A 25,089-nucleotide genomic window follows, 5' to 3' on the forward strand; every position below is an offset into this window, starting at 1 on the left:
AAAGGCAAATCATAATCATAAGGAACGACAAGAAAAAAAATCCTGCTGAACTACTAGCAAGGGTCAAATGATGTCCTCTTATTCTGTGCCTTTTAGTTTACAATGACATGAGTACATTTTGTCTCAAGAAACTGAGACATGAAGAAAAATTTCCTTAGATTTCCACATATCTTGTAAGATTATTATTTAAATCAAGTACATAGCTCAATTTCAGCATCCCTTATTACTAGCCATATTACAAAGACCAGCAAATTGGGAGGTAAAGCTGCTTTAGTAGTGATGCTTATCTGACTTCAACACATCTTTCTTCATGTTTCAATCAAAGAACAGCTGCTGTCATCCTACTGAGAAAACAGTAGTGATAGCAGAACATGTAGCAAGCCTTAAAAACTGCCAACACAGGAGCCTTATTGTGGAAATAACTCATCTGCAGTTAAACTTCACATACAGAAAAACTTGTAACTGAGGTGAAAGGATGGATTTAGCAGTAACATTCTTTCGAAGTCTTGTGGTCCCTTCCCAGAAGGACAGCTGTGAGCCAAAACAAGGCCTTGTTCTACAGGTGATGCACCTTGATCTCCTCCAGATAACCAGAGAGATGGTCTTTCAACAGCCAGGCTGTCGCAAAGATTACAAATTACTAAATACATCCCTGTCCCATCAAAAAACTTTAAGACAAAGTGCAGCGTGTCTTAATGTTGACAACAATATTACAAAAAGTTATTTTTTCGATAAACTAACTATTTTTGCTACCTTTAAACTGCTATTCGGTGCAGGGTTTGTTTGTTTGTTTGTTTGGGCTAAGATTACAACAAGTTTGTGTTTTGGTTTGGTTTTTAGAAGAGTAGAAATTAATTTTATCATTCAGTGAATTATTTGGAGAAACATGTTCCTCTAGGCAAAAGTTTTAAAACCTAGTAGTTTCAATAAAAATAATGTTCTAAATCAAATGCAGTAGTGAAAAGCAACCACCTCAACAGTAGGACAGTGCAGAGACACTACATCCATGAGAGGAAGGAGAGAATTCCCTGGACTTGCTAGCTTAAACAAGGACTTTCTATAGCTTTATATTTGGTGCAGATGAGAAGAGAGTAAAAGTTTTGTAAACAGAACACTTCAATTGATCTAATTTTATTCAGGTTTTACATGAATGAGCTCTGTGTAGTTTTTAAAACATATTCACATGTTTTCTTTACTACATGCAAAATATTAAAGTCTTCAAAAGTTATATAAACTTTACAACTAAGAAATGAACTAATTTTAGGAGGATGAGTACCATTCTTCTCTAAAAGGAAAGAAGATAGGGAAAATTAAAAGTGAAAATCCTTCTAGGATTTCACATCATTCCTATTGCTACCAGGAAATAGCTGCTAATATGTAAAATCTCCAGAGATTTAAACAACAAACCACAAGGACCAACATATTGACCTTCAACCTAAAATAACTTTTACTGTATATTGACCTTACTCATACAGTTGTTTCTTTGCCTTGATAAATAAAACAGAATATTAAGCACACTGCATACTGTACCTTTGTTAACATAAGAAATTCCCATGAAGAAATGTGTGTAAGGAATACCTCAGACCTGGATGTGCTCACTTTGCCAGTTGCTAACCACTTTGGTAAGTAAAACTTCCTGCCAATATGAACAACTAGATCCTTTGGGAAGGAAAACTGGCATGCTCTACCTCATCACGTTGACCCTCATACCACACAGCTAGTTAAAGAGACATTCACTAATACACACGCCTGCACGCACATGTTGTGCTTAAACCGTAGATAAACAGCAAACTGAGGCATTATTCCTGAGCATGTCCTTTATACCCTCTTCCTTCTTTCACTGACTCATAGAGGATGCTACTCGTCAAGCTAGACTCACAAAATAATAAACACTATTTGACTATGCCTACAAAAAAAAGATACAAACCATATAGCTAAATATGCAAATTAAATGGGATGGGTAAATGCCAGATGGATTTACATTCATGTGGGTTCCGTTCAGGTATGAGTGATTGGAATGATTGACTCTGAAAGCTTCCAGTCACTCCGTGTAAATAGGGATGAATAAAAAACTTTGGCACAACTACTCAATCCCCTGACCCTGGCAAGAAAGTCAAGCCAACCGGCCAACGGAATTTAGAATTCAACTTCCTTGAATATGTCAGGATAACAAAATAGTACATTAAAAAATATATCTTATTCACTAAGCAGAGAGTCATGTCATTTATTCTTTCAACCCCAAACACTGACATATTTATGTTTCAATGCATGTCAAATTCCCAAGCATTCAGAAGCTAAACCAATTAGGAACTCATTGATCTAATGAGCACAATATATTTACTTTTTCAGGTTTACAGTGTGCTTGCAAACATAAAAATAAACCAACAAAATGTAGCATGTATGGCAAGGCAATTAATGAGTTTTCTTTGAAGTCATTGTAAATAGGAATAGCAAATCAAAATATGCCCTTACAGAACCAGGAAATGATGCCAGAAGCCATCTCGTCATTTTTATAATATTGTTTTAAATAAGCAGATTGACTAGTTGACTAATTTGCAATCATGACACTGTAAGCATCTTGATTTTTTTTTTAGCTCAATGGCCATACAGTAATTCATTGAGTGCTAGATAACCTACCAGATTCCTACCTGGAAACTCAATAAACAGCACTGTCCTAACCACAAAACCAAAATAGCTGAGTTTATACGTTTAAGGCTTCTGCGCAACAGGCCTTCTTTTTACTAAGTGGTAAGCCCTGGGGAAAACACTACAGACCTGATCTGGAATCTGGTAGACCTGATTTCTGCCCTGACATAAAGAAAGCTTAAATCTGGTGAATCAAACCCTTGCACATTTTTTTTAGCATTGGGAATTCTTTGATGGCGTACTAGCATTTTGGTCATATTCTTTACCATGTTACACCTCTTACACCACAGTAATGTAAATAGTGTACAATTCTAAGAAAATCAGAAGAAAAGGGAAATTTACCAGTTTTCAAATGACAAAAATGCAGCTACCTAAAGAACATATTATTTCTTGGTACCTCTATGTGATTCATTGATGTCAATGACATTTTGTAAAACAAAATGATAATAAACGTAAATGCACTCAGTCACAGTAATTTGGGGAAATCGATATACTCAAACCCAAGTGCAAAAATCTGTTGATGCTTGACTTACATTTGATTCATTTTTTCAGTTTGCATGTACATACCGGGCTTTGTGTTCAGAAAAGGCTACATAAAAGGATTTGGAAATGTAAGCCTTGGTGTGCTATATCATACTGCATTCCAGTTTTATGTTAAGATTTTTTTATGACATGTTAATTTTGTTTTAAAATGGAATTCTTTCTCCTAAATCTGCAAAGCTTTTGATTATTGACTCTAACACACATAAATGTCACATTGTAAAGTTATTTAAACTATGTGCACACCCTACAGATTAATAAATGCCAAATTCTCCCATTGTTTCCAAATTTTTGTCCTGTTTTGGATTTCATACAAGCTGTCCTATACAATACAACATTGTCTCTGCCAGAAATTGCTAAAGTGAGAACAAGTGTTTAAGATTGACTTCAGCAGTTGCCTTGGAAATTGGCAATAAGGACCTAGAATTCTTACTCTGCCACACACCCAAAGTCTTGAGTCATTCCTGATTTTCATAGGAGTAAATTTATACTGTGCACTCTTTATTAACAGATTCTTTTTAAAATCTCTTCTTCATATTTTACAGCAAAGTAGACAAACAGAAATTATGAGGCATCTGTTTGTTTGGAGGGAGAACAGTAAGATGAATTCCTATGAATAAGCTGTATTTGGAGTGGACTTAAGATTCTGCCAATTACCAGCCTTTAATTGTCTTTGTAGACTGGATAGACCAGCAAAGACGACGACTGACAGACAAGCCCCTGGCTCTTTTAAATCAAAAACATAACATTGATGATGATCCATCCGTACTGAGGGAAACAGTAACTAACTTTACCTTCCATACAACTTTCTACACATTTCCTGATTCCTCCCCAGCTCCTAAAAACTGTTTAGAATTTGTGAAATTCTGGGAAGACTTTTCCAATTCTTTAAGACTCTGTTCTACCTTTCACCAACTGGAAAACAGAAGACATGGTATTATTAACCTTGAAAACTTATTTTTTTTAATCTAACAATTTATTAAGTAATAAAAGTGAAAACTTCCTTAAAAGTGACTGACCATGCATAATTTTCTGCTTTAATTATTTTGATTGTCTTCTTAATCAGAGAGATTTGGAAAATACTAAGAACTGTAGAATAAAAAAGTGGTTTCCCCAATTCAAAATTGAAATGTAATATGATATATATGATTTAATATTTAATACGATATGTAATATGAACTCATTACTTGTTCACCATCTCAGAACAGCAGTTTCTAAGGAATCTTTAACTTCATTATATATTTTATTATATTTTATATTCTATATCTAACTGCATTGTACGTACATATTTCTAACTCATTTTATAAGTCAGAATTCTCCATCCACTAATGGATAATTAAAAAAACCCAAAACATTGAAGACCTAAATGTGGCCTGCTTATCTGTCTTGTTTAATCTAGATATCTGACAAGAAGAAAAATCAGATAAAATATCTCTTCCAGTGTAGTTTCCATTAGCTTTGGAGAACAAAAGAACAATGTTTTAGACTTTTCTGAGGGAGTAGGGCTTTTTCGAGAACTGACAAAAAGACATGAAGAAAGAAGAAAAGTTTTCTCAGGGCTCATACGCTGTTGCTAGCTCACAAAAGCAAATAAAAGCATATGAAACAAATACTAGGACTTATGATACGATTGGTTTAATAGTTTGTTGGGGTTTTTTTCTTAAAATTTGACCTGTTCTTCAGCTACTGAGGACATGAATTATGTCTTCCTTAATAGAATTCACCCGGCAGAGACGTAAATCCATTGTAGGAGAAGAATTTTAAGTCTTGAAAGATGGTGTTTAAAGACTTTGACTGTTGAATTAATCTTTTGAATACCTAGGTAAGATCCCTGTACACTAGGAGTGGGATTTCTTTCATCTGTCCACTTGACATCTGCTATACCTACACCATTCTGTTTTTCTGTACTCTGGTCTGTAGATGATTGAAGATAACATAACTCACTGTGCCAGTTATGACTATTTCTTTCTACTGAAATAGTTTTGGTTATGCTTTGTTATAGTAACATAACTAATATACATTGTCTAACTCACTGGAAAGACCCCATCAGAAGATTCTTCTGTGGGCTGGCAAGATGATGTGTATACTACATCTCCACCCATACTAAATCCCAGCCAGTTTATTTTGTATTAGAACTGTCGTGCAGTGACTCATCTAGAGTAGCAGGCAGTTTATATGTGTTAGTTATTACCTTTAGCAATGAATAAAACACTTGTATTCTATTCTGGAAGCCAATTTCCTAAAGGGCCTTTCATATTCATAGCCTAAAGTAAACGTCATCAGAACAGAAGCTGCTCTGGCACAACACAGGCACAACAAAGGTAAAAAGAAAACCTAGTCTTCCTTTGTGTTCTAGACCTCACCTCTCTCCACTTTCCTGCTTTGAGGTTTCAGCTGTGTGCTGCTCATTTGATGTGCCTGCAGAAGTAAACTACAGATCATGGTAGTTTGGCTATTTGGGAAATCTAAACAAATCAATTAATAAATAATATTAGAAAAGTCAGATTATGATATAATGATCATGAAAGCAAGTAAACAGAAGCAAAAGTAGATTATCTATTTTAGATGTATTTCCTCAACCTAATAACTAGATACCTGAGGGTTACAATAGCCATGATTTTAATTTGAAGAAAATTAGTTGGATCTGGGGTAGGAATGCAGATAATGAACTATCAGCAAAGACGTAGTAAATAAACTGTGTTTGCAGGTGAGGTTATCCAAAGATTAAGGTGTAGAAACATAAGAAAAGGGAAACAAGAAAAAATGGAAACAAAAGGAACCTCAAAAAAAGTGGTGAAGATCTATCAAAGAATAACTTGAAGAGAGTAAAGAAATAATGACTATTTTTATATCTCTCAGTCCTTTGTTGTTTTCCCCATATCCTACTTCTATCCCCAAAGCTAACTCAGCATACAATTTACCTACCACTTTCATTGGACATAACCCAAATAACCTGTTTGGTCATTCACCTTTTCACTCTATCATCTCAGATGTTCAATTATACCAAAACAAACTACACCCCATCCTGGTGCTAAAACTAGCCAGGTTCTTCAGCTCCTTCCTCCTTCCACCTGCCTGAAAATATTCATACTGGCCAGCAAGTCTGTCTGTGGCTCAATCACATATAACAATCACAGGTTTGAAGAAATCTCTTTTTGTCAATCTGCAGTGTGAGAAAGCCCACTCCCAACTTCATAACCAATCCCTTCCTCCTCACTGACATATCACCAACCTGAAACCACCTTCCCTCCTCATTACTGAGAGTAGAAATGAAAAAGCAGAAGCAAAAGACAACACATTATTTAGCCAATATTGTTAACTTTTGATCCAAGCACAATTGTATAGTTATTTGATGAAGTTTCAGTTCCTTTATAAGAATGGCAAAACTAAAAATAAATTATTATTCTACAAGGAAGAAAGCATATTTCCTGCCACCTCATCACGCTCCATCTCTGTTACTGGGGATAGCTGTATCTGCTGTGATAATCTTGATTCAAGGATCACTGCCTTATACAAGTTGTAGTGTTGTCACAGGCATTGAAATATTTAGTAATTTGACAGAATCCACAAAATTCTTCAGGAAGTTAATTACCACTAAGTTTTAAAGAAGTAACATCATCTACTACCAGAATCTACATCTGACCATGTTACTTCTACATTGGCCCTTGTGATCAAATTAGCCAAAAAAAAACCCCATAAAGGGGGACAAAATGAAATAATTTTAAAATGTAGACTTAATATCATATTGTAATATAAATTTGTACACATCCCATATACAAAAGCACTGACTGCAACGAGATACTTGGAAATGAAACCAGCCGTTTGCATGATCCCACTTCCTGTAAGTGGTTTAAAACTAATTTTTTCCATTTTAATCCAGTATTTCAAAGCAGCATCTGGGCGAAATACGCTTTTAATATAGCCCAGTGATTTATTTATATCTTGCAACAATATTTGGCAGTAAAAATATGCATGCAACAACTTCATGCAAAACTGTTGCAAAGACTTTCGGAAAAGCAAGTACTTGTAAAAGACAATTAGTTTCCTAAGAAAGAAGGCAGGCAGCAACATGCATTTTGAATGACATGTCTAAGTTTCAACAGCAGCTTCCAGGAAACATTTACATTTGAAAAATCCCTACTTTGACCTCTTTTTCCCCAGTTTGCTTGCTGGCAGATAGGAGTACATGACAAATGAACCTAATTTAAGTGGGCTGAATGCCAGATTGCCTGTTAAAAAAGAGCACCTGATTGTACATTAGGTGAGAGGTCAGTGACACTGAACACCAGCAGGTGTAATAACAACCGCAGGCTTTTTGTAAAGGAAATGCAAACAAGAATTCACCCCGAGGACATTCGGGATAGTGCCTATCTGCTTAGGTACCAAGTGATTGGCAGTCAGGATTGCACATCAGGATACTTGGTGATGCTTTGTTAAGCTATATCATGACAGGGCTTTGAGCAGTATGTCACAAAAGACAGTGTCTTTAGCTAAAAACATAAAACACAAAACTCGTCACTGAAGAAGCAAGTGGCTTTTCTATTATTAAAAAAGCCTCAAAATACACAGAATAAATCGTTCCGCACCTCAGCACCCATTTTCTCCTTGCTACAAAGCCTTTATTCATCTGTCATCATTTAAAAACACCAGTGTTGGAACTATCTGATCATTAATCTTTGAAACATTTGCCAAGAGAATATTAGGTTCTTGCAAACTCTGCACACTCTAGCCACCATTTGTGGGAATAATATAGAAAAACAGTAAGTAAATAAGATTTTAAAACAGTGTTATTCCATCTTATTATATTACATTAATTTGTCAAACACCTCTCCTGCAGATTTGGGGGTTTTATATTCCAACTACTGCTTTTTGATCTAAGGAAAAGTGACTGGTTGATAAACAATATTTTTCTTACACAGAAGCTTGCTAAAATTGCATTACAATATCAATACCAAAGCACACAATTCGTAGCAACCACGGTGCAGTCTTATAACAAAGACAATATCCCGTACAGCTTTTATAGATTTGGGGGCTTTATTTTCTAGAACACCACATCCACACTTTATTTCTGGAATGTTTGCATCTCTTTTGGTTAAGATTTATTTATTTCATGTTCTTTTAGAATCTGGCAGCACATCTTTGTCTGTTTCAAAAATTCAATCATGATCTTAAGAAGAACGTAGAGTTCTTGGGTAACAGGATAAATACTTTTAGTTAATTATTGTTAGCAGGTTCCTAGCAAAACCTGTATGTGTCATATGTGTACCTACACGTGATCTCACATAAGAAAATGATGAAAAAAATAGTTTGCTTAGTAATTAGCTTACTGCTTTCCATTTTCTGAAATACATCGTCCTGTATGATGATATGTGGCAGATCCTGCTTGGTGAGAGAGATGGCTTGATTATCTTTCATACAAAAATATTTGTGCTACAATGAATTTTGAATAAAATTTTTTTTAAGATTATGTTCTATCAGACATCCCAAGTGAGGCTACTTATTAAAAAGGCACTCACTGATGAGATTTTTCTATCATACTAGTAGTGAAATACAGCAGAGGTCTTTTATATTTAGACTGTGGTCATTATATTCTGATTTGTACTGGAAAGCAATTCATAATCATGAAAATGAGAACAGCATAGCTGACACACTCTCCATTTTAAAAGTCCTGGTGTGAAATTTTGTCCTCAAAGAAGTCAATGGGACAACAACAGAGTTTACTGACATTAGTGTGTTACTGCACTGTAAATTCTTCAGGACAGTGGTGGCTTGGCTTCATGTGCTACATCCTTCCTCTTCAACAAACACGTATTTGGCATGTAATAACTAAAATTAGATTAAACCATAAGAAAATAAAGATTTCTAAACCCAGTATTATACTTCTAGAAACAAAGTGAAATGCCCACTGTCATTATTTTTGAAGTAAAACCAGTCTCTGGCTTACAGATCTTCCAGCTGGTGAAGTCTGCTTCTGAATGGCTTTTATGTATAAAACCATGCACCACCACACCCTACACTTTTTGTTTCACCCTACTCGAAATTTACAGTGCAGTTGACTATTAATGAATTTCTCCAAATACAGAAAGCATACACAACTGGAAAATATGTATCAATTTATGGGTGGAAAGAGCTTGTTTTCTGAAAATAAAAATGAAGTTTCAGAAGGTACTTAGTAATTCTTCCTTTAGAGAATTTCATATTCTAAGACAATTTAGTAGCAACTTACGCACATCAGATCATGTAACTTTGTGGATCTGAATGCACAAAGACAACATTTGAAATATTTCTAACATCAGTTTATTAACTGAAGTTTGCTTTACGGGTGCTGAGCAGCTACTTAACTTTGTCCAATCAGCCCATTTAGGGGAGAATGTACTTATGTGTTAATCACCTGCTGGGTGGTGGTGCGGAATCTATCCTTTGATCAAAGGGAGACATACTGGTTTTACTTTACATCCCGTCTCTCTAGCTCTCAACTGGCCCATAGCTGGAGGGATTCATTTCAGGATTTTTCTTTATTCCAAGTATTCTGTTACTTGCTGCATACCACCACCCAAGACATCAGGGCTAAAACCAAACAGTCTTTGTGGTACACCCATATGACAGACTTCAAAATGGAAACAATATTTAAGTTAAACCTGTAAGATCAAGTTTGCTGAAATACTGCAACACATGCAGCTTTTGAACACTTCAACATCAGATCAAAGTTTGACAGACAGAGTCAAGGAGATGATCAGTACATTTAAACCTATAAATCCTCAAGGAAAGACAGAGTACATTGGTAAAAGTACAGTTGACAGTATTCATTTTGTCCTGGTGCTAACAGCAGTTAAATATAGCTAGAGAGCTCACTTTTTTTCTCTGTAGAGTATCTTTTTTCTGTAACTAAGGCAGGGCTCTCACTCAGCTTGTCTTAAAATACATTCTTAGAAGCTACACTGCTCTCAAGAGGGAGGGAAAGGGTATTTTTCTTCCGATTCTTACATTGAAGGACCATTTCCAGATAAAACTTTCCCAAACTTTCTTCAAGCAATAAGACTGTATCTGTGGAGGATTCCCATACAACTTTAGTAGTTTTCATAGTAAGACCTGTCTTTCCTAGAAAACCAAAAGACAAGGTACTCTAAGACACTGCAATATTTAAACAAGTAGTCTTCACTTATTCTAATTAAAAATTAGAGAATTTATTAAACAAGTAAAAAAAGCATTATCTCCCTGAGAATAAGCCCTTCTCTCTCTTGCAAGCTTTTTTTGGTTGACGGATTCAATCCTAAACCTACTACTACTAGCATGTATTTTTTGAGTATTTATCATTTTTCCTAAAATGCATGGCAATTCAAGTTCTAAATATTTTTCCATCTATTAGTTACACACTGGAAATACATTACAAGCCTCAACGTAGGTTGATTTGCAACACTGCAATTGTAAAATAGTTCATTTCAATTATAAAACAGTTAACAATAAGACAGTTTCTTATTAAAATTTCTCCTGCTGACTTTAGAAATTAAGCAAATTTACAAATGAAGAAAAAAATCTCTTAGAAGATGAATGACCACAGTTGTGTAAAAGATGGAATAAAAGCTGTATCTGGTTTGGTAAAGAAATCTGGAAGACAACCAGCAAACAGATTTCAAGAAGTTTTATAAGTTTTTAAAAGGATGACCTACCATTCATAAATATCTTACAAATGAGTGCTGCAGGATCTATGTAAATTTCTCAACCATTTTGTCAGCCTCAGACAGAGGATAAGTTAAATAGGGTGGATAAGGAGTTTTCATTAAATCTAGCCACAGATTTAAATCATAACTACAGCATAGAGTAAGGCAGGGAAGAAAATTCAGGGACTTGGTAAAAAATTCTTTCAGTAGCATGAAATTAAAGGCAAGTCCAACATTGGATCAGGAACTATTATAAAAACATTTTGCAAACAAGTAAAGCATTTCACCTTTATCCTTTTTTTTCCCTCCACAATTAATGCAGGTAGTATATAATACTCAATTACATAAAAAAATGTAAAGGCAATCTCAGAGCACTTTCTACCCAAAAGGCTTGAACACAACTTAATTCAATCAAAATGTTAGGATCTGTTATTACTTACACAGGTATAAATTCCTATAGGGGTATAGAACCCATGTAAATCAGACCTAAAGCCTCTAACTGCCATAATCAAAATCATCCTAGCTAACAGAATTCCTAAATCATTAAATCTTACCTCAGCATTTACATTTGACCCTATCCATATTCTTAGAACTAAAATGAATCCTCATGAAAAGCTCACATGCAGGAGCCAGGTCAACAGATGTAAAACACTACACAAAGAATGTGACTGTACTGTGCTGCTTTGATGGCTCCAACAAATAAAGATTTAGGCCTCAGCCACATTAGGGAACAGTAGTCGTTCGTAAATGCTCGCAGACACACTTTAAAATCTGCTACAAAGAGCAAAGCTTTCAGCTTTATTTGAGATTTATCACCTAATGCATTTCAAGGTCCTAGAGCCATGTGTGACAAAATTAATCATATTATTGATATAATTGGCCCAGCAAAGACTTATTGCAAGAGCTATCAAAAAAAATCCAACCAAAAAACAGTTTGAAGAACTGGTTTTCCTAGAATTTAACACAGATTTACTATCTAAAATTATAGCTCCTATATAAAATGGAAAATATCATTTATTACTCATCTCCATGCTTGCATCTGGTAAAAATATGTCTATCTGCAAAATGAACAAAGAGGTTCTGATTCTGATTAGTTAAACGAGAAAACTGCTCTGGTTTAATTTAAATTATTTTAATAACCTGATTACCTAAATTGGTGCAAGAGCCTTTGAAGACAAAGTGATTTCAGTAAGGGTCTTTTTGTTTTTAACTTACAGACATAATTCTCTTCCAGACCGAGCTTTTCCACTTGAAGATGTTACTGCCACTAGCCGCTCTTCACCAACTATCACCTAGATGTTACCACACAGTTTCCAACAGAAAGTCAGAAATGTCAGAGTGCTCTTTAATCCACAGTAGGCAACGATAAACAGGCTTGACTGATGAATGGGTATTCATCACTATTTAAGCTAACCCGACTCAGTTTGCTTGAAGTTGATATGGGATTGATTTCTTCTGTTGATAGATCTGGGAGGGTAGCAACCTCTAGCAGAAAAATAGTAATAAGCACGTAAGGGTGGGTGGTAATAACATCATCAACTGGCACAGCTGTTTGTAGAGTGCTCTGCCCATGGCCTAAGGCTGTGGACAGATATCCTCATCCACATCCAGATATGCTCTTGAAAGAGATTCCAGCTACTTGTCCCTCTCCCTTCTAAGACTATTACTTCTTCAAATCTTCCAGTAACACTGTTCAAGTGAGTAGCTTGCTCATTTTAGTCAAAAAGATCTGGTTCAAAATAAAACTAGTACATGAACTGTTTAGCTAGCTTGGCTCACTTTGGTAAAACTCAGAGCCAGGCTGAAGAAGAGCTCATGCTCTGGCCAGCCAGATGATCTGAAAGGCTCCAGGAGGGAACCAGTGAAATCATCACTGCTTTTCTGGAAAACAGACCCGTAAACATTTTCACTGGTGAACTGTCCATAAAGCAAAGATCAACACTGAAGCAAAATGAAGCAGCAAGGCTCTGCCATTTGTGATATGCAGGGATATTCCATCACAACAACTAAAGTTGCTCTTTGCCTAGTCATCTCTTGAAATGGGCAATTAGCACAATAGATTTTTTTGAACAAATGAGAATATTGATGCCAAAATGGATGCCTAATTAGAGTGGGACAGTATAGCAAAATGAGGAATATTAACAGGCATTCCTTAACTATCTCTAATCCGTTACATTAATATTTGCTACTAGAGCACAAGTATACAAATAGCTTAATGTTGTCAAAGCAACATTCCCAAGATGTTTGATACTGAACTTAATTAAATCACATGAATAAATATTTTTCCTAGATTTCTGTATTGTACTCTTTGTTGTACAATTATTTGTAAATTACCACGTTTCAGCCACTGATTCAAGGCTCAAACTCAAGACAATCCCATCCTGCCAAACTCCTTTTCTTTGGCAGAAAAAGGGAATGGCTGTGCAAGCAATATACATCTGCTGAAACAGCCAAATGCCCTTTTTTTTATTTGTTTCTTTGTATGTACACCTCACTCCCTTCAGTCTGAGCTCTAACCACCACACCCAGATGAAGTGCTTCAAAAATTGCACGTGTGTGATCTGAAAATCTGCATTAGAAACCACTGCCAGAATAACATGAAGCGTAAGAGACGGGGATGTGCCTCAAAACTGGCTCCAGGCCTTGTGGCTGGTAGGACTGGATATCTATGATAGCAGTCATCACCTATCAAAGCTTTTCCTCGAGGAAATCAAGAGACATATGCAATGACAACTGGCATTTCAGTGATGTTAAGTAGGTCAGCACAGGGAGGTTTTCTTTCTTTTTTTTTTTTTTTTAAAACAACCCCATCATTATAGCAGTATAACTAACAGAATAAGTATGTTTATTCATATTAAAAATAGATATTAGATAACTTTTATTAGGTGTTATTTTCTGTACTCTACTGAACATTTTCTCTTGTATTTTTCATAAACTTCCCAAAGCAATTTATATAAATCTCATGTTTGTTCAAAATTGGCTAGTTTTTTCATATTTTAGTATTCAATTGTAAAATCTGACATTCAAAAGTTTAGGTCATATGACCTTTGATTAGGTGTTTAAGTCAGGTGGTACTCCTGCTTCCAAACAAACCAAGACCTTCCAAGAGGAATGCTGTGCTGCCAGTCCCATATTCACATACCCTAATATTCGGAAACAACAGCTTGAAACTATTTTGAAGACAAATAATAGTCATTTCACATGTTCACATGAATATTTGTAGAAGTGCAATCCAACAAAATGCAATTCATCATTGAATTCATCTCTTTAAAGCACATTTTTGCTACTTTTTTCAAAATGTCAGCTTAGCTTCAGATATTAAGCTATATCTAGATTATTTGATTACTTCTTTTGGTGTGAAGTCAGTGATTATCTAACTCCTGTTTACAGCAACTATAACATTTTGAAACAAAGTTTAGCTGTGAAAATACATACTGCCTTTTCTCACTTTCTACAGTGTTAAAAATTGCTCTAGTATGTTATTTATTTTTACTATGGAAGATTATAAAAGAGCACGACTGATGATTGTAGGCCCTGTGATTGTTGTCTTTAGGCTGACTACATCAAAAGCTTTGAAGTTCAGTTCATCAGCTACATTTTCTGATTGTTTGCACACCTCCTGCACCTGCAGTGAAGAAGCTGAGGCCAAAGTTCAGGCAGAATGGCCTGACTCACCCACCTAAAATACAAGTGACAGACAAAAACCTATTCAATTTATATAATAAAGTTCTACAGCTAGACATGAGGGTGATTTGGTGTCTCATAAATACCAAGGATAAGATAAGATAAATGCCTGTTGGAGTAAAGTAAAAGGCATCTAGTTTGTACAAATCTTTTTGAGAATACATATAAGTATATGCACAGATGTTTTTCTACTAAGACTATGAACAAATCAAAAGACAGAAACTGCTCTGAGTGAAAACTTAACAGTACTGAAATAAATAATAAGACACTCATTGACTTCAGTGGGCCCAGGGTTTCAACTTCTGACCTTAACTCTAATGTATTTGGCTGTTCCAGTGTTGTAACAGAAAGTTAAGAATTTTTTTTTTTTTTTCAAAAGAACAATGCTGATCTTCTTTACTCATCTTCCATTCCATAGGAAACACAGAAAAAGTTTTGCATTTGTCAAGCGATTCATGTATTTCTAGTGTATAATCAATAAAAAATAGCCAAATACATACAGCTAAATAAATTCCTATGTTCTTTTAATGAAAACACTCTGTCTCAGTGGTAGACAACTAATACCCAAAAATAGTAGCACTAGTAATGACATCTTTAAGAAAAAAAGAAAGATAACTTTTTAGCTAATATATTATTTCCCAATTAAAATAAAAACTATAACCATCGTCCATTATGAATAAAAATATTTTAACAGGAATGAAGACTAGTCACAAATCTGTCCATACTTTGCAAAGCAAACATTCCTAGGGAGGTTCCTCCTTTTGTTTAGTAAAAACCAAGCTGCAGTAAAACAACAATCATGTCTAAAAATTCACAAATCTAAAATGCCCTTGGGCTCCAGTCAATGTAGCAACACCCATTTAGCTAATTAAGCATAGAGCTAGTATTCATACAGTCTATGAGAAAATTAAAATGAACACTGCATACAGTCATGCTCTTTATTTTTCCATTGCTTTGCATGCTGCTGAGACTCATTTCAAAATTAACATGTTTTTTCCAAAACAGGCTAAACAGAATATCCAAACATAAAGAAAAATAAATTATTTACAAAAATCTTGACTTGAAATTATGAAAACAAAAAGCAGAACAATAGCTAATAGTTAATGTCTTTAAACACATCCTTATATAGTAACATGACCAAATTTCGTTATGCTTTATACTGCTATTAGTAAGGACATCTTGAAAGAGAACTGTTCACCACATCTCAACAAAGACAAAGCTAGGCACCACATTTGTTTTAAAACAGCCTTCTTCTCCTTCCTGAAAACACACAAAACACATCCAATAGTTAGAAGTGAACAGTGAATATTTGCCTGAGCAATAATTAAGAAGCTTTCTTCTTTCACCCACTCTGTAGACAATTTCTGCTTTGAAGGGTTTTTTTACTGAATGACACTGATGCCCCCTGAAGAATGCCTCCACAGTGTCTACTAAGGCAAAATTTTAAAATTACAGACTTTATGTTCTGCTCCTAAATCCAAATTTAGCTGACTAGCTTTATGATTCTAGTTGCAACAACACTAGACACTGTTTGCTGCCAGGCACAAGCTTCTGTCCCTCCTTGTTTCAGGTGTGAAGGTAACCCTGTTCTAAGGATATAACAGACAATAAACTTGTCCAAACACTCCTAAACATCTTTTAAAACATCTGATTTACTTCGTGTCTGACAAAGAATAAAGTCTACAGTACTGTACAAACAAAATTCTGTACAAACAGGTTTTGTGTTGATTTCTATTACAGACACACATGGACAACTTGTGGCAAAGTCCTAACTGTTTTTCCAGTGTCTGCTGCACTTCAGTGGTAGGAACTGGAAAGGAAAAAACAAGCACTTGTGTTCTACCTGCACACCTCAGCTGTGCCACGAGTCACATTTTCTGAGAATCACATGGCTCCAGTTACCCATGACAGACTGCTATATAGGCTTAACTCTTAAAACTTATCATCACCTCCCGATTTTCTTTCTTTTTCCTTTGTAAGGGCAAGGAGAGGGGAAGAGATCTTGTTTCTAACAAGCCCCAACCAGTGCAGCTACATGTGCTACCAAATTTGCTGGCCAGTGAGATTTCCCTGAACACCTCGCCTGAAGTTCCTTAATGAGTAACTAGCTCTCTATAACCTTACAACACATTCTCATCCTGCCACTCTACATTTCCACCATCATTTCATGTCACTCTTGTGTAGTATGTGAGCACTGAGGTGGTAAAGTTTAAAAGGACTTCACTGATTTTTAACTTACTACTTTTTAAACATAATTAGAGGCCCAGCCTGCACTGTCCTTACTTAGGCAGAGTACTACCTCATGGCCTCAGGAAAACTTTTGATTGCATGAGACTATCTGCATTATACCTAAAAAAATGTTAGTAAGAATATATGATCAGGATAAAATTAGACTTGAAACAAAGCAATTTCAGAAGCTAAACATTTTCGTATCTCAGGGGCTTTTTGTTTTGTAGGAAAAAAAAAAATCCTCTTAAAGAAAAATCAACTCCAATTCAAAAGCATATCATTTGTTTTACACTACTGTAACAAAAATTACATTAAGATTCCCTCAGTCTCTTGATAGTCAGTTTTCAAAATCGTTGTACACTTCGTATACAAGTTTTTTAAAAGCAAAACAAATGTGTCTTTGAGACTCTAAAAGGACATTAATATGCTTTGGTTCATAAACAAAAGTGTGTTGCAATGGAATTGCTGCATCCATAGTTCATATAATTTAAAGTGTATAACTAAAAATTATGGCAAATATACAAACTATAAAAAAGTAAGGTGAAAGATTTTTTTCTAGAAATCCACATTCTTGCAGTTCAAATAGTTTTAAAATTCAATTGTTGCTAAAATTATGTTTTCCTCTCCAACACAAAATATATCCCTCATGTTCATTCTCCTTGGGTCTCTTGGCTTTCTCATGTTCACAATTAGCTTTTGATAGAAGTCTGCAGTAAAAAACAAATACAGAAGAGCTTTTCTAAAGAAGATATACACCCAATTTAACTGTATTAAGTCTGTGTTTTAATATACATTCAGCTGACTGAGAGATTTGATCTTCCTCAGCAATACTACTTGTTATGAAAATCAGGAGAAAGTGAGAGAGGAAAAATGATAAAAACATGTCTAATCCCATGAATTAAGGGCTCTTTTAAGAGTCCTTACACTCTAAAAAGTGAAATCAGCTCCTTCCTATATGGAGATGAAATCTCCATCTCGTTCCCATTCCATTTATCTAGTCTCCAGATCTATTTCAACAGGCTGCTTAAAGTTCACCAGTTTGACAGAGTGGTGATCCACTCTACTACTATCATGCAAAAAGATTGGAGCCATCCTGCCTAACCCTGCAGCCACAGTGCAATGAAGATAACAGGAGTGAACTGTGCACCCATCATTCCTGGTGGTGAACAATTGTTCAGGGAGTTTCATCACCTTGTCTTGGTGAGAAGAGCATCCAAACTCCTCTTACGTGCACTGTCAAAAACACAGGACAAAGTGCTCTGTAGTGAAGAGTTTATGCCTAGAGCTTTAAAACTCTGCACAGAAATGGATTTATTGTAATCACTTACTTGGATACTCTACTCTTGTTAACAATGCCACTTTTCCATAGTAATGCAACATTCAAGAGAATTCATTTCACCCTGGTTAATAACTACTTGAGCTATTAAATTCACTTAGCCTTCAGCCATATGCATCCAAGACAAATCTTGTGTGTCTTATTTAAATAGCAAAAGAAATTATTAAAATGTTCCGAAACTAAATTGCAGGCACTATTCCTTTCAATCCATAACTACAGCATCATAAAGTGGATTCTAAAAGGAGTATCATACAGCAAGTTATAATAACAGAACTAATTATTATGTCCAGACTTTTTACAAAGCAAACAAATGTGGAAAACGTGTATTTTACAAGGATGGTGTCCTTGCAAGATTCAACCGTATCAGCCTTTTGATTGTTAGTATTGATTGTAAGTAGAAACCGGAAATAATCCAATTATCCAAAATTTTCATTTCCTTAACAGATCCAGGGCTTTAGTCTATGTGGCAGAAGGTACCATAGAGTTATCTTATAATCAAGTAATTTTTAACTACGGCTCTGCTCAAACATCAGAAAGGAGGATTAAAGACCTCAAAAGTAATTTATGTCATAACTTTTACTCTTCAAGAACATTTCTCAGAACTAAATCCAGTTTTCCTCTGGTTTAATACAAGAGCTACGTAGCTCAGTTCTACCTGAGCAACCCCCACTGCTGAGCTAGATGAGTGGACACTGCAAACTCCTGTGGTCACACAGCCAAATCAAGCTGTTAGCTCTCAAGTCTGTGCACATTAGAAAAATTTATCCATTATTTTTTCTAAGTATGTCTATTGTAAACATCTCTTTTGCAAGATATGCTTACAGCTCTTAACAGTGATTATGAGGAAATTTAGTATTACCAGATGTATTTTGAGAAAGGCTTATAGGTCTGGGACCTAAATTAATTTTTTCCTCTAGGGAAGGAGGTCTATGACATGAATTTTCACCTTACGATAGCCATTCCACTAGACTCATGGCTATTCTACCTACAAGGACAGGTCTGCTCATGAGTTCAGTCTGGAAGACAGGCTATGCCTACTACCACCTATTTGTCATACTACCTTTGCAGTGCTCCCCCACTTGAAAAGAAACAGCAAACAAGTAATTTGTCAAGAGTCTGGTATATAACGATACCAGATAAATTATGCTGGCATTTGAACAAAAGAGTCAGAGAGGAATGTCTGTTTTTAAATTGGAAATATATATGGGCCTGGAAAATAAACAAAGATCTGCTCTCCACACCCAAACCAGAAGAATGATGCTGACAAACAGCTGAAAATTACATTACTTTTAAATAACATCATAAACTGCTATTAAAATATCATGCAGCTGCAGTTAACAGAACATGCTAATTACTTAAAACACAACTCTAAGAGAACCCATAAACCTTTTTTACATTTTTATGTGAAAAAGAACAATTCCAGATTCTTTTTAAGTCTGCTTATTTTCAGGAAAGAAGAAAGTGTAACTAAAAAAATTTAGAATATGAGTCACATCCTTTCCTACTGTTACCACATGCAACATGTGTGTCCATAAACGCAGAGGTTATCTACCCATATGACCTATACAAGCATAACATTTAAAATTGAATCAGAAAGCATAAAACCAAAAAGGTTTATAGCTATACTCTGATAAACCAAGGTTGCTTTCTTTTAAATGTTAATGGTATCACAGTGCCCATTTTTATTTTATAATTGTTGAATCTTAAACTTCTCTGTGATAGAAAGCTTCAACTGTTTAATTTTTTTTTAAAACAAAATACAAATTATTAATTATGGATAGCACTAATATTGATGTCACAGGTATTCTAAAAAGTAAGTATATAAGAACAAAAATTATTTTGGAGATTTTATTCCTGTCAAATGGAACGACTGACTTGTAACATGGCTTATAACACTACTGGAAACAAAACAAATCATAGTCTTCAAGTTAGGGTGACAGGGGCAAAGCAATATAGAGTAAAGTATGGCAGCTTTAATAACACATTCATCTTTACTTATGTGAGTAGATTTTGCTCCTCTGAACAGTCCCACTGTAGTAAATAGAATTGTTCCAGTAAGACATAGTGACATGAGCAACATTTTCTACAAGCAAACCACCAGGCCTGATGGTCTTAGCAATGTTGAGACCACAGTGATCATGAGCTACAAATTACCTACAGCTTCAAAGGCAAGCACCAAAAAAGTGGATATGCATTGATCAATAACTGACATACAGTGACAATATAATATTTACTCATAATTGAAAGAGTCTTAAACAAAATAAGCTGTACTTTGTACTCTTAAATGTCACAACCAAATTACTGCATGGATGTTAGTCCATCAGATTATTTCAGGCAAAAAGCATGTATTGCATAGACAGATTATACTTCCCTTATTAAGCATCTGCTACTTATTTTACAATTTCACTAAAACGTTTTAGCTTAATAGGTAGTCTCATTATTTCCATGCATATTATAAATGCTATTTCAGTAAAATTGTATGCCTATCTGTAGCAAACTTTGTTAACTATCAAACTTTCATACTCGTTCTGCAGAGATACTACAGTTTTCTTACAGCGATTTTCATGGTGATATAGCAGATTAATAGTAGTTGAAAGAAATTCTTATCTACTGAAAAAAGGAAATTCTTTAGAGAGATACAAACAGATAGAAACACACTCCTTCTAAAGTTTTGTACCTACCTACACCTTTAGCCATAATAGGCTATAAAATAAATTAAACCAGTAGACCATTAAACCATTAGACATAGTTTCTCATTGTTCATTACATATGAAAAAACATTTTTTACAGGGTTCACAAACACACTTGTCAAGAAACACACAGCTCCATGCAGTTTAAAATAAAACAATAAAAATTAGACTGCAACTTGAGAGAGATAGAAAAGAGAGTTTCTCACCCCTCAAAACAAAACTGGAACTTTGGTTTATAGGAACGGCTATGCCCATATACCCTCCTCGTCATCCTGTGTGCCAGACATTAGGAGATGCACAGAGAAGATGTTAGCATTGGAATGAAAGAAGAAAAGGTTAGTTACTTTGGTGCATATAAAATACAATTTTCTTGGCTGTTAAAAACATGATTTTTTTTTTTTTAAATGTAAGCCCGTGAAGAAAACTGAACAAGTTTGTGTTACATATACAAGAATCTGCATCTATAGCAACAAAAAAACCCAACAACAGTGACATAAACATTTTTCCCACCCAGTTAAAACAGTGTGTAGGAAGTAGATTATAAGATTAAATATTAAAAGATTATCTATTTTTTAATTGCACACAATTCAAACCAACATTGACAGCAGAAAGAGATGAAACCTTACAAGTAAGCAAAGTAATTACTGTAATCAAATTGTCTTACATTCTGTCAGGTTAAAAGATAAAAACTGCTGAAGAATCAAAAAATCTATCATTAGTGAAGTACACTTTTCTAACATGCTATCAATTAAATCTATCTTTTAAGCAATCCTTAAACACTGCAAATTGTTGAATACTGTTAGACAGTTTCTCTCTTTTTTTCCATTTTTGAACCATTAGTATTACTCATTTATTTAGAGTTTTAATGATAGATAACATTAATGGTAAATATAAAAAAATCATAACAATTTCATGAATTTGTTTTTAAAAGGGATTCTTTTACTGTAGATATGCTGAAAGCAGAAGGTCTTTCTTTACATTTTTTATAAACTTGAAGTTAAAAAGAACAAAATAAAAAACATGAACTAAACCAGCAGAGTGAAATGTTCTTCCCTGGATACATTTACTGAAGATAACATTTTTTATAATGATTCTTCATCTATGCACACACAGTGTGTACACGCATATGTATATATAGTTCTACTGTGCCAAATTCTGGTGCGATACTCTGCTTCTAGAACATAGAGGTGCGCAACACAATGCTTTTCATTTAACTCAGCATTTCAAAATCAAATAAAATCTCATTATTTTAGATATCCTTAAAATTCACCCACTAATATTTTAGAAATGTAAAAAAATTACATTCTACAGTTTCAAAACTTTGCAAGTTAGCTGGTGTAACATGTTGCTGGCAATTAATTAAATCTAAAACCTAAATAAAATGAATGGTAATTAATTATGATTGAAACGGACAGGAATTTTAGCCTGAAAATATACACTGCCAGTATCACTACTGTTCCTAGTCCATTCTTGGAATAAAAAAGAGCTCCCAGATGTCAACTGTTATTAAAAACCAGATGTTAAGATAGATGTCTTGCATGTTGCTGAATTGAGTAAAGAAATCTGACAGTCCACTATAAACTTAGCTATCATTTAACACAGAAGAAATGTGGGTAAATTTTTTACAGTTAACTTGGAACACGTCTTAGTTATAAGGTCTGCACAACTACACCACAAAGCAAAGACACGGTAAGGCCTGAATATTCTTATTTATTTTTGAAACAAAGGGACAGATTCTGTAAAACTTCCAATGAGCTGCGTTCGCCTCACTGAAAATACAAGTCCTTCCCTCTGAATTCTACAGGAGCTACTGTTACTCAGGCCTGTTAACGCTAATTGAACTGACTTTGAAGTTGACAAGAGTTTTGCCAGAGTAAAAGTTGAAGAAAGACTGAAGGATTTCTTTTCCACTGGGTAGTTTGATCCTATTTCACTAACAGAATGCATTAGGTTAATCTTTGGTGATATCTTTAAAAACAGCAAAAATCAACAACATGGGCAACTCAGTACATTTCCAAATGACTCCTCCTAACTACATACAGCTGTTTTGCTGTTTAGTGTATTGTAATTCTTCAAACAGGCAGACGTTCATTTTTACTTCAAATATTTGCATGATGTCTTTTTGGCGGAATTCTAGAAGAGTTGAAAAATCAAATATTGTCAAATATTTTTAAAGAGTATTATGTGAAATTACATGCTATATAGTTTGACACTGATCCTGATATACAATAAGCAATAAATTAAAAGCTGGAGCTCAGTTAATGTCAATCAACATCGCTTTATTGAGTACTAGTCCTGTTGAAATAACTTTCTATCTTTTTCAATTACACAGAGACTCTTTTTGATAAGGTAAGTGTTTTGAAATAATATGCTGAGATTTCTGTAAGGCATTTGATGATGTGCCACAAGACACAGTGTCAGCAAAATTAGCTCTATATACAATGAATGTTGCTGGAGAAGGAAGGGGACCTGCAGATACTTCTCATCCCAAATTTGTTCTGTATTCCCATGATCTGAACAAAAAGCCTAACAAAGACTGCTTGGAAAAGTGAACGTATTTGGGATTAACTAATAAATGTTATCAGCTGCATACACGTATGACTGAAATCATGTATACACTGTCATCATTTGAAAACGTACAGGGCAAACATAGAAGACAGGGGACTGCATCTGAAATTGATGATATCAAAGAAGGATTTACAGATCATGGTGGAAGTGAACATGCAATACAATGTTGAATTTACAAGGACAAATACAGGCAGTGAAATAAAAATCAAAAAGTTTGCTGTATCTCAATGTGGTAGCATAAGACCAATAATAGAATTACACATCTGGTGCTCATGTCATACTCTTGTGAATATTTGAAAGACTGTAACCAGATCAGGAAACAGCTACAAAATTACTGAAAAATAAACTTGGCAGTGAGAAACAAAAGACACTCAACCTGGTCACTCAGGAAATATTAAAAGATTGTTTGATCACTATTAACTAACACTTACAGAAAAGGAGACAGCTTTAGCAGAAAAAAGCTAGACAGAGGTTATAGGATGTAATTGCACTGCAAATATGGTACATATTTTTCAATAGCACATCAGTTCTGGATGACTTGAAGATTTTTATATCAAGACTTAGACACTTTCTAAAAGATATGGCTAACTGTATTCAAAATAATTCAGAAAATTTACAGATTTAATGAAGAAATTATTGAGTGGTCAGGTCCAGATTATGACCATGGTCCACTTCTCCTTCAACATCTACAATTAATAAAAATCCTCTTTCATCTTTTTTCCTCACATCTGTTTTAGTGAGAATGTCTGTGCCATGATCTTATTCTGTACACAGTTTATTACATATTTTCCAATTTTAGTGCTTAACAAGTTCATAAAAAATTAACTCAGTGATCTGTTTTTACAGACAACTGAATTAAAAAACAAACCCTCACTGAATTTGAAATTTTTAATACTAAGAGCAACCTCAAAACCAGTCTCAACAGTGTCTTGTTTTAAAAACCTGTATCTATACAGTATTGTGACTTGATATATACCTAACCTAGAAAATCTGTTCGTATCTCATTTTCAATTCCATGCACTAATTATTTATAGAAGAGAAATAGACTTGCACTAACCTAAGCAGAGCTTGCTCAGTTAGCAACCCTATCAAAAAAGCCCAATATTTCATAATTGTGTGCTTTATTACCTAATATGTTTCTGGTTAGTTAATTATGTCATATATTGATGCTAGGTAACACACTGACCTAAAAATACTTGGTGCTTGATGACAGTTGAGGAGAAAAGTAAAATTCCTACAGATATCAGAGAATGTCGACCCTCTTTTTCATTAAAAAAATAGGATTAAACCAAAGAACCATAACATCATGATATGTGCTCTCACTTTTTAATTTAACAGAAGCCATAACGTACAGATGCAAGATCTTAAAGGAATATTAAAAGAACTCATTGATCACTTACTATTCCCATTAAGCAGACAGGTTGTTTTCAAGCCTGCACTACCTCCTTCCAGTGCATTCAATCAAAGTTATGAAATAAGACTCAACTATCCTTGTCATTCTGCTGCTTGTTACATTTTGAGGAGTGGATACTTAATGGTGTAAATCCTAACTTAGTGTTATAGGTTTTACAGATCTTTTCTGTATGGATAGAAAAAACTACCCGAAAGCACTGGATAAAAAGCATGTAAGACTCAGGATTGTAGTTTTCATTGTTTTTATGAATAAACTATTCTATCAAGAAGCTAAGGTGTGGTACCTCAATGCAAACAAATAATGTAAGAGAATACAGAATTCTTC

At 34.6% G+C, this 25,089-nt stretch overlaps 1 protein-coding gene across 10 annotated transcripts in view; it reads right to left on the reverse strand.

Moving 5' to 3' along the window:
• The window catches only part of ERC2 (ELKS/RAB6-interacting/CAST family member 2), a 542,890-nt gene that overhangs the window by 98,112 nt on the left and 419,689 nt on the right, over positions 1-25,089 (reverse strand). For all 10 annotated transcript variants that reach the window (XR_008233624.1, XR_008233625.1, XR_008233622.1 and 7 more), the window contains one exon: positions 20,990-21,055. Coding sequence is in view for 1 of the 10 variants with exons in the window: in XM_052777994.1 (XP_052633954.1) it covers positions 21,029-21,055 (27 nt within the window). In the remaining 9 variants the exon portion in view is untranslated. The remainder of the gene's footprint in view (positions 1-20,989; positions 21,056-25,089) is intronic.

The sequence above is a fragment of the Harpia harpyja genome, chromosome Z (genome assembly GCF_026419915.1).
Source record: "Harpia harpyja isolate bHarHar1 chromosome Z, bHarHar1 primary haplotype, whole genome shotgun sequence".
In the NCBI taxonomy this organism is placed as follows: Eukaryota; Metazoa; Chordata; class Aves; order Accipitriformes; family Accipitridae; genus Harpia; species Harpia harpyja.